Consider the following 19,119-nt stretch of genomic DNA (forward strand, 5'->3'; position numbering starts at 1 on the left):
ACACACACACACACACACACACACACACACACACACACACACACACACACACACACACACACACACACAGGCTGGTATCATTTAATTTACTTACACTTTAAACATTTTAAACACAACTGTGCCATACATTATTCAGCTGTTCATCAAGTGGTGCAGTCATTAACAAAGTATAAGCAGAGCATCACGTTCTGATGATGAATACTGATGTAGCTCAGATTGTGCGGTCAGAAGTTACATATCTGCCGTCTGAGATCCAATTTGACTTTCTTACATGTACGGAAAAACAGTCACAGAAACTCACAGCATGTTAATGTTTTTTCGCAAAAACCAGGAAACGACTACAGTGAACAGCAACAAGCAGTCCAGTGCTACCTTCTCGTTACAGTCAATACTATTATAAAGCCCAGAGGGGTGATGGAATATAATTGCTGCATTAAAGCATATGTGGAATATGTACACTTTCTCTTTGAAACATGACAAAAGTGTAACACAACTAGAATATATGACCTTATTGGTGAGCATGAAGACCTCCATTTATTTTTCGAGACAAAACTGTTCACCACAGAACTTCAAGAGAACGTTTACAAGCTCGCAGAGTCACACAAGCATGCAAAGAACTTGTATTTATTTATTTTTACTGTGCAAATCAGTGGGTTGGGTTCCGGTTTGACATCCAGTCCAGAGGCGGGGCCCCTTGGCATGCCATTTTCAGACGACAGCTTTGATTAATGAGGCAGGAAGGATAAATTTCACATATATTGGAAGACCGAAACTCCGGGCCATGCACACAGACGCATTCCTTTTCTTATCTTTTCCTCATTTAAATCATTTTCCTTATTCGTCTGGAAAATTTACAATCAAGGATTTTAGATTTTTCAAACAAATAAGAAAAAGAATTCATTTTGACTTTGCAGTTACTCTAAAAGTGTTTCCGTCCGGCTTTTTCCTCCAGTGGCCGTCAAAGCATAGGAAATGAGCTTGACAAACATCCTGGATGAAACCCTCACTGATGTCCACTGTCGAAGTTTCTTAACATGCACACAATCCTCGATCTGAGAAAGAAGCCCTCAGGCACGTTCTATCCTTAAATCTTCATTTATATGAAAACAAATGTTCCAATCACAAGTTTTCCCGCTTGAAACAACTCATATAAACCGATTTCGTGAGTTTGACATCATTTTCGAAGACGTGAAAAATGAAAAGGCATATAATTACCATTTGATTGTTTCAAAGGGATGTCGTTGAGTTATCTGCGGAACCTCATCTGGACTGTGAAGAAAGTGGTTAGGTTTGGAAGGCAAGGTTTTTAAAGTTAACGTCTAAATTCGACCATTTTTCACATCTCCGATAGCTCCCCATACATCAAACAAAAACACATCAGGGAAGGCAAAATCTCCCAGAACTGAGTCGAGTGCCTCTGCAAAATCATCAGGGTTCTTCTTGTCTTTCCCGGCTTCCACAATGGTGGTGGCTGCAAATAACAGAGCGCGCAGGAGTAAAGACTTTCACTGTGTCATCAATTCAGAGTTAATACATTTTCTTTCCCAAAGAAAAGTTTCTTTCTAAAGCATTGTGTTGTTGCTTTGATTATCCAGCAGTGCCAAAAGGACACGGTGGAAGAAACAGTAGTTCATCCTGAAAATAATGCCCAAATCATTTATTTCTTTTACATGAGCTTGTAAAATATGTTTTCTTGGAGGCAGACACTAACAAGAATATGATAAGATAATAAATCATACATCCTATAGGATTCTTTTTTCTTTCTTTTTTTTTTTTTAAAGTAGTGTTGTTGTGTTTACAATCAGATCAGAAAAGTACTGGATGTTTGGCTTTAAAACACGAAACTGAGATGTGATAATCTGGAAAAGATATTTTTGCTTCTCCATCTGTGATGTTCTTATTCAACACAGAGCCAAAATGCCATAAAATCATAAAATATAATATACAAATTCAAAAACATCAAATAAATAAAAAAACGGATCTTTTTAATTACATTTTTTACCCTGAATATATTGTCAGTACTACATGCAGAAATGTCTACCTAAATGATTAAATGTCAGAAATACTCCAAAGATGTAAAAAAAAAAAAAGAAGCATTAAATGACCCTGATATATGCTGAATGTTCATACGCAGGCATTTTTCAGAATCCTTCATAAATAAAATATTTTGGAGTACTGTGTTTTCTTTTAAATAGCATCCTATGATACAAATATATTTTGGGAAAATTAGGCTTTTAAAGTCTGAAAAAGGGAGGAAAGTCAATAGCTCTTTTTCGTTCCACATATCATGACAGTGTTGTGACGTTCAGCAGGGGTGTAAGCGAGCATCCCACCCTGCAATATAATACTTCCTTTTTCTTTTTTTTCTTTTTAACTGAATTAATGCTCTTTTATTTTTGACCCCGTCAAAAAAAGAAAAAAAATCAAATGTTAACTCAAGGACTACTTCATGCGGTAGCGTTCACCTTTTTTATGTCCATGCCTAACTTCAGGTTATTGCTCACTAAAGTTTGAAATGGCATGCTTGAGATCTGCATGAAAACGTCACTGACTCCCTCGCCTCAAAAGCGACCTTGAGTTACTGATGAAAAGCTCCGGAGAAACATACTCATTTCACTCACAGTCAAGACTTGCCTCGTCCGAATATTTTTGCAAAGCTCTCTAAGATCTTGACGTTATACAAGATATTTGAATAGAAAGCACACCAGTGCAATTAAAACAATCTATTACTTCCACCAGAAGGAAGAAGGGCATGGCTAATATTAAAAGCATGCAATCTCAACGCACTATTGGTGACTTTATCAATATTTGGAGCCACTTTTTTCTTGCACTCCGACATGGACACGAGGGTAAATTTCAAGGATGACAGTGCCATGTGGGTCATCTTACCCAGCTCCAAGTCTCTGATGCCCATGTAGCTCTCCAACAGGTCGTCCACTTTTTTGGTAGCTCGTTCTTCAAACTCATTCTGCTATAGAACAACAAAAAACAAAAAAAACAAAGAGGTGCTTGTAGTTATTCTCAAGTGTCCCCACTCTAAATAGAAAACACAAATACACACCCAGTACATGAATATAAAAGACCACTTGCCTTCATTCAGCCTGATTATATTATACTTCAGAGGGATTCATCAGGCGTTAACTGTTTGCCTGGAAAATGTGTGAAATGTGTCCCATAGGGATAATAAACAACTGTTTTCGGTTTTCCATAAATTTTGAAAAGGAATAAGGTTCAACCATGTTCACATTACATCTATCCTCCCATGTCTTTTTTACACATGAACATTCCATAGTGGGGCCACGAGGAATTAAAACGAGGACGTTTGGGAAGTGATAATCACTTTGTTGACAAAGCTCATTTCCAGGAAAAGAATTTACTTTGTTTGTGTTTCCATGAGTGAGGTCAACAGATATGTAAGTGTGAGAGAGAGAGAGAACTCAAATAATCTGTTAGCACTCTGTTTACAGGAACTTCTCCTAATACACCCCCTCACTAGTCACCACCAAAGCCATATCTAGTGTGTAGCAGATGGCAATCGAACTCCGTGTGGCAGTGAATGGGAAGACCTTGTTTCCGTTGAGGAGATAAGTTAACAAATCAGCTGAGTTAAAACAATAAAAGCCGGCTTGTAATTACTCCTTGGGAGCAATGTGCAACCACAGTCATCTCAAGCACGTGTATAATGTACCTGCACAGAACGGCAGCTGCTGCTGGACCGAGTCTTAAATAAAATCGTTGTTTAGTCGAGAAAGAAATTATTCGCCAGGATCATCTTAAGTCTTTCTCATTAAAATCTTTTAGGTGATAATGTAATAATGGCCATCAAACAATTACCTGCCAGTCTTGTAATCATCTGTAATAAAATATCTGAGCTAATATTGCCAATGATTTTATACATGATTACACTTTTGGCTGGTTATTACAGCAAAGTAGCATTAAACAAAATGATTTGATAAAGTAACAACTGCAATGAAAAATGTGTTTTGCTTATGAATTTGCTCAGAAAAATTGTTGCAGTGGATGGCACTGTCAAATACTATTTTATTACATTATTGGGAATTCGTTACGTTTGCTTCATTGCATTTAAAATGAGGAAAATGATGATGGGCAGGTATAATGTTCAAGGCTGTTATGACAGTATTGTTTGCTACAATATGTTTTAAGGTGAAGTTTAGGGTTGAGATTAGGATGATTTGCAGGTTTGACTCATATTGTCATATTTTTAATTTGAGAGTTTATTGGGATGGGAGTGAGTATACTTTAAGTCTTGCGGTTTCAATAACATTTTGAATGTAATGACAATCAGTTAAATTAATAAGGGTTTATATAATCCAATATGTCCATTTCTCTTCAGCAGTGCATGTAATGTCCGGTGTGTCTAAATGTTTCATGCGCTGCTGTTCGAGTACATCAAGGATGTTGATGCTGTTTATTGTCCGTAGTCTGTCAGCGAGTGAAACTTACCACTTCCTGAACGGTAGCAGCGCCCTTAGAGCGAAGTCGCAGTGTCTCCTTCCCGTTCACCATTTTGCCCTCATTAGATTTTGGCGCTTTAGTTCTCATTCCAATCATGTCTACACACACACACACACACACACACACACACACACACACACACACACACACACACACACAGGATGAGAATCATCAATCAAGCGAAGATCACACATTGTGTACGTGTACGTCTTTTGTGCTGAAATGGTCACTTTAACTAGAATTAATACTTGTTCAACTAGTTCAGTTCAAGATGGGCATTGTCTTTTCTATTGTGATTATTGAGGTTGAGGCAGTCAGGAAAGCATCATGTACGGAATCAGAAGGTTTGAGCCTGTGCTTTATGAAACTGTCCTTGTGGCTCCATCACACCGGAACAGTCTGTACCAGTTTGACTGTGCAGTGGTTGTGGGATGCAGATCATCACCTCCATGTCTGAATGCACGGTTTCTCTCACGGACCAAGAGAGCGCACGTATTTCTGGAGTAGTAGAAGATACATTTGCCCGAGTGGAGCATCCTGGGGTCTTTTGAAGGATGGGAAGAGGAATCATGAAACAGTCGCCGCATTGGACTGTTGAACTGAGCCAGTCGGCCTACGTCCCTGCCTAGACCTATCTTTATGACTTCATGTTGTGACCAAAACACGTGAGAAAGAGCAAATGAAATGTGTTTTCTGCGGGACACAAACTCAAAGTTGAGCTGCCACTCCTCCACATTGAGAGGGCAGTTGAGGTGGTTCAGGTTTCTTAGGAAGCTACCTGGTTGCTCCGGTTAGAGGGGACCCCCAACTGGGAGGGGGCCCAGAGGTACTGAGTGACAGTGGCTTTTACTGCCAAATTCAAAGGTAGTCTGCTGTCAACCTGTTGTAATGAAACTAATGTGCCACCAAATAAACACCAAGCTGAAGCAACAAAACATGTAAAACTTTTGAGAACGAACAGACTCAGCGTAGACTAAAACAATCTGCCAAAGTTTACATTGACTTGTTTGGATGAGTATTAGAATTAAAAAAAGCAACATTTAACTTCCAAATGTTTTGAATGCTGGTCATTTAATGGGGTTTTCCTGCTACTCGTGTAAGTAAATAATCGCATTATATTGTTCAAATAAGTGGTGTATGGGAAAAGTCCTAAGGAGTCAAAGTGAAACGAAGCGCAGGATGTAGTGATGTCATAATCCTCCCATGTATATTCATTTCATACTTTTCACACATATATTGATGGGACAGTTTCAAGTGAGGGAAATGTTTTCGTCACGAGGAAATGTGACTCATGCATTTCCCGTCTGTCTGTCAACCATTTAACAGAAAAGGTCATTAAGGGGACAAAAGAAATGTAAGCCGGCTTCTCAAAGCTCATATAATATATTACCACCCCACGTTCAGTCTTTTTATTGCCACAGCAATTGCGTAAGTCCATGTCAGCAAAGTGCATATGCCTGTAATGTAGATTACTGTTGTCGTCCAGACAACTTTCAAGAACTTTGGAGCTGATTGTCCAGACGAACTGTCACAGGAACACAAACACGCAAGCATAATTACTTATCAAAAGAATATCTGCAGCAATTTTTGTGGAAACTGATGTCTGCTTCACTAGAGAATCTTCTCTGTCCTGGAGGTCAGAGGTAATTTCAGTTATGGGGAAATGTTTGTGACAGTGTGAAGCCTGTTTATCACTTGCAGGCTGCAGATGATCTCACAAATAAAACAGTGAGAATCTCCTGCTTTCATCTGGGTCTGCATTGTCATGACGTTGCTATTCATTGCTTATGTCTACTTCACATTACTTATTATTATTATTATTATTATTATTATTATTATTATTATTATTATTACTTACATACTATCTATCAGTTCAGCTGCACACCCATCTGAAAAAATAGATAAAAATTATTATTTTTGTTTGCTTTCCCAGTTGATTGATTGATTGAACAGCTCACCAAGCAAAAGAGGTGAAGGTTTCACACTTGACAGGTTATAATGGTTGCACGAGTATGTATTATGTATTAAAGAGTTGGTTATGTGGCTGTTTCTTGGTGCAAAATTGTGTCAGGGGCCACTTTATGTAAGAAAATTAGGAACATTAGAAAACCATCCCCTGGGATGAAAAAGCATTTTCCCATGAACCCCCAATGTAAAACAGACATCTGTAATAGGATTGTCACAACACTGTCAGTCACAAACAATCCTTGGTAATATGTATTTTAAAGCATTTTGAAGGTTTGTGTTGAAAAAAAACAAAATTTTTTAGAATAGAATAACTCCTGCTCACTTTTTCAACGCGCACGGAAGTCAGCTGCACCCTGGAGTCACTGATAACACCGAGGAGAGCATTCATTAAGGATCAATGGTAGGAAATTAAGTAGCCAACAATGACTTTGATTTTCCTTCTGATAAGCAAGGTTGTGGCCAGCAGGGCTCCGAGTCCTTCAGGCACACTCCAATAAAGAAACTTCCCTTTTTGCCACTTCAAACAAGAAGTAATAAGTAAACAACTTATTGAACTTTTGACGGGTAAATACATTCCTTGAATGGAGGAGGCAAAAGGTGAAATCTTCAGTAAGGAGTAATGGAGATGGCTTCCACTTAGAAATATCCGCTTTCCCAGTTTACACTGTTGTCAATATGGTAGTGCATCCGGCAGTGTCGCTTTGTTGCTGCTGTCAGAGTTCAGAAAAGACGAAAACAAACTTGTCATGGCAAATATCAACCAAGAGGGGGATGAAGTGAAGATCGGGATGTAAAATTTCTTTTTACCAACTTTTCTGCCGATCGTCTGTTCAGCTATTATATTGTTTTCATCAGCCCTGCTGCTAAGAACTCTCTGAAACCTCAAGCTACTCCAGTAGGACGCTCCTGCGTATAACTGCACTTTCTACCGTCTTCCAGTTACTTTGAAATACAACAAAATTTACATTTATTCCGTCAGTGTAAGTTAAAAGTTTGGTGAGGATCGCAATGAAAGAAGGTATGGTGCAAGTGAATATTTAATCTATACTTGTCCAATTGTTACTGGTGACACAAAATCCAAACACAAAAAAAAAATCGTTGTTTTTTTTTTCACGTGTTTTTATTGCTTGGAGATAAATGGGTGAAATGTAAATCAAATGAAAGCCCCATGGCAGCAATAGAGGAACAACAACTACATTGCCATGAAATATATATGATGTCGTTGGCAGTGACTCCAATCATGACTCCAGTGATCCTACAACGAGACGGCAAGCAAACCGTTTATCTCATTCAATCAGTGTTGAGTGCTCTTGTTTTCATCGCATTGTATGAGTTGATAGGTTGACCTGGGATCAGGAATGTAAACATCAAGACATTAGTGTTCCCACTGGTGAAGCAGTTCAGTTTTTTTTTTTTTTTTTTAAGGTCTAACATGAGGACATTTACACTCGCTAAAGGTACTGAAACATTTTTACTATTAAAGTAGAGGGCGAGGTTAGGTGAGTATCTCTTTAGGAAGTTCAAATTTTGATTAAAAGAGGGACTGTGCGTGCGTGCGTGCGTGCGTGCGTGCGTGCGTGCGTGCGTGCGTGTGTGCTTGTGAATGAGGAACCCTGCAAGAGGATTGTCTTTATCTTTTCTCCTCATAGATTTCCTGTAAACATTACACGTCCACGTCTTGAAAAGCCTTTGTTTCTCACGTCGTAGCAATAAAAACACATTATTCGAGATTGGATAGTCTGTAACTGTGGTAAGAATGAAAAAACTTGCTACCTTTTATTTTTTTTTAATAACATCAAAGTATAACTTATGACATTGCTGACTGTAAGCATGGGTAGAATTTACTTTAAAAAAAAATTCAATGTATTATTTTTTCCCTACTGCGCATTTATTTTAATCCGAGCAGAAACATTTTTTTTATCGTTTACTCAAACATACTGTCATTCCTTAGCAACCCTCACGACAACACTGGTCACTTATCATTGCCACTAACTGTAACAACTTTTCCAGGTTCATTGGCCGACAGCCAGTCATCAGCACAATGTTCCTGTCTCTGCTTCCTGTTTGCCTCCTGAGAAATGGAAACTTACCGAGGAGCACTGTAGTCCATCAACCACTGGAAAAACAGTCCTACCATTAAAAAAATATATACCCTGGTGGCAGGATGTTAATATTTAACATCCATGTAATGAATCTCCTGCTGCACGTGTAGGCAGAGGACTTATGACTAAAATTAAGGAGAAGGCAATTTTTTTTCCCCCGCCTTTCTTCCAAGCTTTACTGGTTTTCATCATAGGAACCCTGCTGGTTTCCCTTTTAATATTTAATCAGGCATGAATATATACCGTGGGCAACCAAGTGAGTTAATTTTAATTTTTTTTTAAAAGATCACATTTTACAGGGATAGTTATTGACATTTTTAGGTTAGATAACTGCAAAGACCTCAAAGTATTACTTGCACAGGTGCATAGAGAGATTTCTAGTCCCCATCTGTATAATGGAAGAGTTTCCACTCACCGAAGGCCTTTTTAGGCCCCACAAGGCGAAGAGTGAAGGGTATGCCTCTCGGTTGCTCTTTTAGCATCTTAGCCACCTCATAGTGCCGACACCCCACAATGCTCTGGTCATTGATAGCTTCGATGTGGTCACCAACACATACCGTCTTCAGCCGATCTATGGTGCTGCCTTCCTTTATCCTCTAAAAAAAAAAAAAAGAAAGAAAAAAAGACATTGCACACTATAAAACAGATACAAAATGCCATTTTTAAAGACCAAAAGATATTATAAGTGTTGACAATTATGGGTATATGTGCAATCTATAGATTGTGGGTTAAGGTAAAAAAAAATCTAAATATACACTCAATTGTTCACTATAATATTTGTCAAATTTATTGCTACATGTGAATATGTACATTTGGTATTAAAGTTGGGTCAGTTTTAACTCGACAAAAAATACACACATTGTAAACCTATTTCCAGGTTAGAAATATTACTATTTGATAAAATGGCATATGCGTTAAAGTCCCTGATGAAAAAGTGTCTTTCTTCTCCATTCCATCACTTAATCCAAATTGAAAGAAACAGCTTAGACATGACCGCTGCCAGGGATAGGTAAACATAACAAACACTTAGTGGTGTTCATGGAAAGTATATGAAAGTTTACTTTTGAATTCACCTTAATGAAAGCATATCCAGCTCCATTGTCTGTGATGGTGAGGCCCAGTGCGTCCTCCGTCTTGGTGACCTCCACCTCTTTGGTCTCTCCTCTCACATGAGCGAAGATGAAGTCCTCCAATCCGATCTGCCCGCCCAGTAACTTCTGCATATCCACTTTATGAGAGTTGAGGGTGCAGAAGAGGATCTGCGGGGGGAAAGTTAGTCCGACATGATCAATTATGACGATACAAAGGCAAAGCAGGAAATAAAGAGATTGATTGTTGAGCTCAGCTGATTGTATCTTGGTTGATTTTAGAAGCACAATCTATGGAGCTTAGTGTTTTTTATCGTCCCCAAAGCAATGCTGGAAGGATTGGCATTAAATGATTATATCATATTAATTGAATTGGTCAAAAATAACTTGACTTCCTAGGTTGATGTTGCAGTTTAGAAATTCAACAGTAGGTGGCAGTAGAGCAACACGATAAAGTATCAAAGCCGTGACTGCGACGTTAATGATAAATCGGTAGTATTAAGTTTCCACCCCAGATCAGTATATCTTTATTTATGTTCCAAATGATAAATTGCTGTTTTCCGAACCTGTTCATTGAATATATTTTGTTGACAATATTATTAGATATCAGTGTTGATACTAACACACACTGAAGGGGAAGACTTTCTCAAAAGGGACCTTGTCGGGGGTCTAAAGGTAACACCAGGTAAAGTCAGCCATGTATTTAATCAATTTTCATAAATAACAGCACTTGTACTTTTGATTTAACATTATATTGGTTAAAACTTCCATCCTCCTCAGACTTCACACCGTTTTTCTAATTCATATGTGGTGTATTGGTCTCAAACTCAGTGCTCTGCAATCAACGGTCAAAGTTCAACTTTCTCTTGTTAATCCATAACGGAAATCCTTGACAACTTGCATGAACTGCTATCTTGAGGCAGTTCCTTTTCCCGGTTATTATCTTGGCGATTGCAACAATCCGACTGCAGTTCAAGGTCTCTTGTAGCATCTGACTACATAATTATTGGATACTGTTGTTCTTGAGTCCACACCGGGTCAAGGAAACAGTAACACTGATATTTTCCATTGATGGTCTTGAACCTGTAGATGCTCATCTCGCTCAAGGTCATATAGTTAGATTGGGTGTTGCTGAACAAGGGATATTGTAATGTAGCATAGTTGTGTATCAATTAGATTTCAGAAATATATCTACAAATTGTACTTAAAGAAAACTCAAATAAAACGTATTATTATTATTATTATTATTATTATTATTATTATTATTATTATTATTATTATTGTGCTGTTTCTTGAGTAATCACACAAAACTGTTGATTCATATTCTTTCTCAACATATCAACATATTCAAAGAACAAGAGGTGAAAACCTGTTCTGAAATAATATTTACCTATACATATTTTAACAAATGCTTTTTGCTGACATATTTGTGCTTCAGTCATCACGTTGCTGATACTTGTTTTTGTAAGACAACATGTGTGTTATTTGAATTACACCTCCAGCACATGGGCCCACAAAGCAACAGGACAAACAGCTCCCTCATGCCTTGAGGTACAGTTACCAGTCATAGTGGAAATGTTGTAATATTGTAGTGAACCTTTAAGAAACTGAAAGTACTATACATATGTCAGACACGATACTTTGTGTAGATGTCCAGTTGTAGATTTAAAATGGATAGAGTTTACCAAATGAATAATAGCATTCACAGTTCTGTTTATGAGCCTCATTGTCATAGGTGTCATAATTACATTTCTATTACAGATAGAATAGTTATCTAAAGCAGGAAACAGGACCGTGTTTAACACACAGTCGCGGTCGGTAGTTGTCTGACAGGATTATCAAGGTCAGACTCAACAGAATGAAATGAAGCTCTTGCGATTTCATCAGTAGTCATTCATTGCCAACAAATACACAGATAGGGAGAGCCTTCATGGTGGCCTTCTTAACAGTACTGATAGGTATTTGAAAAGGTCAAACCACTACTAAATAGTTTGTTTTTTTTCTTGTTGCAGGGTGTGTTATCATAATTTAAGGTAAAAGGCCACAGAGCAAACAAACATTATTACTGAAGTAATTTAAAATGCTAATATTTTTGTTTAGTATAATATCATGACAATATGATGCTGATCTGCTCAGATAATGGAAAAATATCATACCCAGTTGTTCACATGTTGGTTTATCTTACGATATGATGTACTATCTTAAGTATGTGCAGATGATATGCTGAAATTAAATTCTCGGAGTCAGCTGCTCGGATTAAAGTAAAATAATTCTGTCAATTTCCACTTCTTACTGAATATTTGATCACTCCCCTAAAAAAAACAACTATCCACCTCTGCTATGTGTGACGCTTGTGTTAATACCCCTCTGAAAAAATATGATGTCCAGATAAAACAATTTAGAATAAAAGATTGAGAGTAGGATATGATTTCTCAAGGTTTCTGGCTTTGTAAGCTGCTACATGTTGTGCTAGACCTGCTAGTGACAGTTTGAATTGTCTTCCTCAGAGCTGGGTAAACATTTTATGAAAATAAATGTGTGATATCTGTCACACATCTACACATATATGAGAATTATAGAAGGGATTGAGGCTCTTTGAGTAAATACAATACAACACACTGTGTTTAGTTTATGAGTGAATATATTTGAATGTGTTCTGTTGCTCTGACAGATCATTTTCAAGGACCAGATATATGAAGTATTTATCTGATAAGCATTTTGAAAGACTGACTACATATATTCAGATGGCTTTGAATGAGTTTGAGGAAGAGCAACCGAGGTTTAATCATGTTTTCTTCTTTTTTTTTTCACCTACTCTACTTTGTAATTTGAATATTGCTTAGAGCAATACAGTATAACTAACCTTTGTTTTACTCTGAAGTCCAAAGATCATACCTATAACTGAAATCTATAAAAGCAACTTCTGATGTCTCATGTGACTGTTTACTAACTACATTAGGTGGTGGTCTGTTTCCATTATTGATCTTGTAAAGGCACAGATGAGTACAAAGTCTGGGAGACAGTAGGTCAAATGATCTTCAATAGTGCATCATGGAAAAAGCCTGGAGTGGAAATTCAACCCCTGTTTACAACTGGGCTAACAAACCAGAAGATATGAATTGACACTCTCTTTTGCCCCTTTGTATCCATGTTATATTACGAGCCAACATTGTTTTTACCTCTGATGGGGAAATGTTGAACACCTCTGCAATCTTGGCATATAACTCCTTTACATTGGTGAATCCATGGATGCGGCCCGTGGGACTCCCGTGCGCCAGCTGAGTGTGGAATATAAGCCGAGGTCTTGGGTATTCGGGTGGCCCTGGTGGTGGCGGTGAAGGGGGAGGAAGTGGCGGCGCTGAGGGCTCTACGTAGCCCTGACTCTGGGTTTTTTGTTCCTCCATGGCCTCAGGTCCTGCTGCCTTGGAGTCCTGTGGGCTCATTACCTCCCCGTTCTGCATCAGCCCCGGCTCAAGTCTGGTCCTCGTCTAGGAGCCCTGGTGGTGCACTGCTCTGACAGACTGACAAAAAAAACACTGTCCCTCTCCTTACTTGGCTGCCCAACCACCCAACCAACTAGCCGAGCATGAGCTTTGGGGTGAAGAACACAGATAAATTAGTGATGAGGGTAGCCTGGCAACAGTGTCTGAAAGAGGCCAGCCAAGCCCAACCAGCTGGAAACCTGACGCCCCTTGAGTTGAAGATTGTATGCGTTACACCTGAGCTTGTAGCAGCTCACGCACAGAGGGCACAGACAAAACCCATCAGGTTGGCAACAGGTTTCCTCATACATAGGACACGGTTACGTCTCTAATCCCCATATCAGTCTGGCTGTGAGACATATTGCACTTGGAATCTCTGAACATCCCTCCAAAGTGTAAAACTGCAATATTACTTTCAAACTGGGTCATGAGGGGAGTCGGCCATAAACAATGTCCCAGTGTTTCAGGTAAGATGATATCATGAGGTAGGCAGTGAGGTTGCACCTGCTCATTGGCCTCGGGGAATGAAAAAAAAGATGTTGCTGAGGTGAATCCTTGGCACTGACCTGTTCTGACCCCACCGACAGACTACAGATACACAAGATGACAGCTGGGCCGACAAGTAGATAACATGCATAGATATGTGGTGCTTTTTATATTAGAAAGGTTTTAAAATATCAGTTTAACAAACCCACTACAATAAAATGTGTGGCCACATCACTGCAAAACCCTTGGAAAGATTATTTGTGAAACAGAATAGATAAACAATCCTCACAGTGTTAGTCTTCAATGAAAGAGAAGAGTCACATTATTCCTGAAACTCCTCATAGTAACACGAGACACTCAACTACAGATCTTTGACATTAGCCTGTATTCACCCTGTATCTGAAATGTATAGGTATCTTAAAATAATCATTAGCTTTCTTTATATTTCACCTGTCTCCACCTGTCTGTTGGTCGTGTTTTTTGCAGCTGCTTTGATGCTATTCCATTTAATTATAACTTAATAGGTGATCCGATAAATACATTGAACTTGACAGAGCTGGCTGATCAACTAATATGACACCAGGAAGTGATGGCCTCGACCAGGAGTGTCAAACACATGTCACTTCAGGGGCCATTTCTCGCCCAAATTCATCTTGAGTGGGCCGGACGATAAAATCATGTCGTAATAACCTTTAAATTTAAACTTTAACGTTTTTCTTTGTTGTGGTGCCGAGTATACACGGTGAAGATGTCTATATTTTCACAAAACCAAACAATTAGTATCGAAACTACTACAATCTCAACATAAAGCCATCATGTATGTTTTAACAAACTCAGCCTGACAATATGACTTTGAGGTGAATGCTGGTTTGCTCGTCGCAAGGTCGCTTTCACGCCAGCGTCACCAATATCTCAGCTTAGCTCTAAGGGCCCTTTCACACCTGGCTTGTCCATATCATGTGTTTCAAACTAATCCTTTCAGTTCGGATTGAATTACTACCTCTGTGTCACTTCCGCTAAAAGGTCAAAAGTTTCAGCATGCAGTTATTTCTTTAGTTTCTTTGGAAAATTGGAAAGACTGAATCCCCCCTCTTATAGGGATCATTTTGTGTAAAATTCGCTTTCTAATGGTTTTTCAACAGTAATAATCATCCCCATGTCTGGGAATGATGCCCCAGAAGTGAAGAAAGTCTCTCATCTCTCTCCTTGGCTTGTTTCAATTTTTAAGAAGTGTGTGGTCCAACGAGCGAATCAGAAATCAAACTTCATATAGTGTCATCAGGGGTTTAACCAATCCCAGTCAAGGTAGGCCCTCCCTTTGACCCTCCCACAATTAGGCAGCTCTGCTCTGTTCACATGGCACCATGAGAAGAAGTACTTCCTCCTCTTCCCAAGATGAGCATGTGTGGGCGGAGCCAGTCCAGCACACACAGACACAGCAGATTCTGAATGTAGCTCATTTGATCCATTATTCAAATGGAGGAAAATCAAGGAAAAGCTGGACTTGGAGCAATAGACTTCGAATACAATGTTTTTGAACCAACGAGACCCATGTGAAAGCGTTGAAAAGCTGAATAATATGACTCCTTCAAATGAAAATACGGCGCGCACTGACTGTTTCCGTATTGCATATGATGTACTTTCCTGCTACGCCACTGTGCCGGAACGCATTGGTGACACATGATGTTCACACAACCAAGCCTATGTGGTCAGATGCATCACAGACCACCTCGGGAAGCACTCTGAGTGAAAGCACTTTGGTGCCTGTTTACACTTGTCTTTTGGGCTCGCCACATGTGATGAGATCACTCGAAACGCATGGTGATGTCAGGTGTCAAACGGACCAAAGCGTTGCATTGTGTGCCCATATGTGTTGGGGTTTTATTTTCCAATCAACCTTTTCTTTGGAATTTTCATGATTTGTTTGGAGGCCAGATTAGAACCTCTTGCATGCCGCTTCTGGCCAATGGGCCTTATGTTTGACACCCCTGGCCTAAATGCTTTGAGTGATTGATTTAGGATAAGAAGTTTCCAGGTTTTAATCCTATAGCTGACAGATCACCACTCTGACCCCGACCAGCTCCCGGGAACTGCACAATGACAGCCCGCTGCTCCAAGTTAAGGTAAACTATTCATAGGAAGGGTTAAATGCAAAGAAGCATTTTCCCAAAAAGATGGCCCAATTAGGTAAACAGCCCATTAGATAAGCCGACCTGAAAAACAAGCAATGGAAAATAACTCATTGTTTTATTGTCAATTAAAAAAGTAATGAGACCACTTTACAGAAACTAGTAACTGTAATGAATTACTTATTTTCAGTAAACTGTGCAACAATGTTCAGATATTCTTTGGGATGGGGGACAAATCAAAGCAAACACTGAAAATCCCTGGCTATCATATTCAACATGGTCACATTTTACCCTGCATGATGGTCAGTTGCTGTTGATAACTTTATTTGTCTCACTCTATCCCACATGATGCTTTAGTCATGGAACGGGGAATTTTCATGTCCCAACACAAAAGCTGTGTCTGTCCATCTAATGTGGAAATTCCTCAGAAATCCCATTTTCAAATGGTGTGTCATTCCTTCTGAAAGATTCTTTCAAAAAACCATGTCAGCTATGCATTAGTGTGAACATAGCTGGCTAATTTAATTGCCCGATAATAAATAAATAAAAATTCCTGATCGACCAGCAGTTGCAGTCATACTGCAGTGTTATAGAAGCACAATACTGGGACAATATCAGCTATTCCCTCAGGGTATACAGTAGTTGGTGTATAGCGTAGCATGTGATGCCCTTTTCTATCCTGCCTAGTAAGTATTTCTCAGCAGATCATTTCTCTGCACCTGTGATATAACGTGCGTAGTTGCAGCTGTTTGTGCGTCACAGTCCCCATTTTCCAGGCCAAGGTGTTGCTACCCTCTCAAGGTTATTGTTTAGTCCAGGGGCTGATAACCTGGCTATCTCTACCATGATAACAGGCAAACTCCAAGGAAAAACATCACATTCTCTTCTTGTGTGAAATCACGTATGGCAACCTATAATTAAAAGTATATCTAGTGTACAGGTTGTGCAAATTGTAAATTGCCTCACAGAATAACCCACAATGGGTTTTTTTCTGAACAAATCCTAAGCTATTGTGTTTATACATTTAACATCGAAGCCTTATAATTACCCTGTAGCCACAGTCAGTTGAAGCTTCCTGATTCGGCAGTGATTTTGCTTTTTAACAAAGTGAGAGGATAATGTTACAAAAGCCAGAAATGGGGGAAACAATATTGTGAAATGTCTGTCGCCTGTGAAATCATATTTTATGTTTCATTAAAATGTGACTCATGGGCTCAGAGGAGATGCTTTGAAATCATTGACAAATATGAATGCATGGTTGAGTAAGTGTCAATATTAGCAAAATGTGTGGTCTTACTTTACTAAAAGCCCTTTGAACAATAAACAAACACTGTCGTTTAGCGTTTGTCTTGTTTGTTGTGTAATTTGGAATATATTTGTGAAAGAAATGCAAAAAAGTCTCTTTTTCAAATACAGTTGTTTTGAAACACAATTTCAACTGTTTGGTTGGGGCCTTGAGGCTTTTCTATTTCCTTTTTGCCTACTTAGAAACTATATCTGGGTTTAGATACTATTATCTCATGCAACAACATGACAGATTAAAATTAACTAAATTAAACTAAAACAAAATTTTTCGGTGATTTGCAAATTAATCTTAAGTGTGACATGGGTCTACTTTAGTATTCATTTTTTCTCATTCAATCTCTAAAAATAGACCCCTGTGCAAGATGATTCTTCTGTTCACTTATCGCCATGATTGTATGGGGTCATCTGCAGAGCAAGAATATATCTCAAGGTCTGAGGATTGTTGTATGAATAAATTTTATGTATGATTGCGAGGTTGTAATTTGTCAAACTGCATCAACCAAAAAAATTGATGAGGTTGCTTTTTTATTTGGCCCTTCTCTCACGTAATTGAGAATTCAGCTTTAACTGATGAGTAAGAAAGGCCTATTATTGCCTACGCTGCATCTCCACCTCCTCATTGCGATACGTGCTTCCTCGTACAGCGTGATTTCCTCCTCTGCATCCGCCTGTTTTTATGGCAGAGGAGAAGTGAGGGAAGACCGGGGGCTGTCTGTCGTAGGCCAGATTGTGTGAGGGTGGCGTGTTTTCTGTGTCATGAGGCAGTACACTGCCTCCTCTATTCTCCGTATTGTGATTGCGTCTGAGCTGCCTTGTGAGGGAAGTGATGACTTTCACTGATAAGATTTTTTAACCGATGTCTGAAATCCTCAAATCTAACACCTCACCCTTTGTTGTGTGTGTGTGTGTGTGTGTGTGTGTGTGTGTGTGTGTGTGTGTGTGTGTGTGTGTGTGTGTGTGTGTGTGTGTGTGTGTGTGTGTGTGTGTGTGTGTGTGTGTGTGTGTGTCTGCACAAGGTCTCTGTCAATGTTTTAATTGAGAAAGTGGTCTGAGTTTTTTTAGATCTACATTTTGAGTGTAATTATTTCAAAAAATCTGAAGATGTGAAGTTTGTCAGAAAAACGGAACATTTGGATATCAACGGTTGAATTTCAGCTTCTGACAGCAAAACAAGATATGCTCATAATCCTTGTTATCCATTGTTCCCCCACGGTCACATATCAACTTTTAAACAGTTTTGTGGAACTGTCTCATGGCCATTAAAAAGAAGCCTTGTGTGAATGAAATAGTTCAAACCCCATTTAATTTATCAGCAACAATGCAAGCCTTGGCCGACTATCTTTATAAAACATACAACAGTCACAACTAAGACAAATGGCAATTCAGTGTGATTACATGGTGACATTGTCAACAGTCTAACTATGCGCTTAATGGTATTAGTCTGGTGATTGTTACAGGTGTGTAGCATTTCCATTTGCTGCCGTAGTCGTGGCCTTTTTTTCTAATGTGAGACACTTTAGCAACTCCATACAGAATGTTGCATTTGAAGGGTCTATTAATGGGAGATTGTGTAGCATAGATGTACAATTTTAGAATAACAGCTTTGTGTTTTAGCAACATCCCTTTCTCTAGCTTGGTTAAAGCTAACCATATTTGATAAATATACAGTGGAATTTTCCTCATATATTGTTGCTGCCAACTGAATTTGGCATGTATACTTCTCTATAACCCCCAAGATTGTTTATGATAACCAAAAAAAAGTGTTAAAAAAAAAAGAAAAACCAGAGAAATACAGTGTTTTGCCGAAAAGTAACACTTCACTGCCATATCAAATGGGTTTTTACAATTTGAGGTATAATTTTTTTGATAGCAGATCATAGATTTCCCCCTGCCTTGATTGCTTTTTCTGTTCTGTTGCATGAGTTTTGTACAACTTTAAATATCTTATCCATCCATCCATCCATCCATCCATCCATCCATCCATCCATCCATCCATCCATCCATCCATCCATCCATCCATCCATCCATCGTCAATGCTGTGCTATCCAACATGGAGTTGTGGAGTGCTGGAAATAAGACAGAC

General features: G+C 38.8%; 1 protein-coding gene across 1 annotated transcript; it reads right to left on the reverse strand.

Moving 5' to 3' along the window:
* Positions 1–68: 68 nt before the first annotated feature.
* On the reverse strand, positions 69–13,203 carry gipc3 (GIPC PDZ domain containing family, member 3). Its single transcript, XM_080473200.1, has 6 exons — positions 12,814–13,203; positions 9,620–9,805; positions 8,962–9,142; positions 4,465–4,574; positions 2,890–2,971; positions 69–1,471 (listed from the first exon to the last, which is right to left on the reverse strand). Exons 1-6 carry the CDS (start codon positions 13,093–13,095, stop codon positions 1,320–1,322), a joined length of 993 nt encoding a protein of 330 aa, XP_080329326.1. The 5' UTR covers positions 13,096–13,203; the 3' UTR covers positions 69–1,319.
* Between the last annotated feature and the right edge of the window lie 5,916 nt (positions 13,204–19,119).

This window comes from Lipophrys pholis, assembly GCF_963383615.2.
Source record: "Lipophrys pholis genome assembly, chromosome: 10".
In the NCBI taxonomy this organism is placed as follows: Eukaryota; Metazoa; Chordata; class Actinopteri; order Blenniiformes; family Blenniidae; genus Lipophrys; species Lipophrys pholis.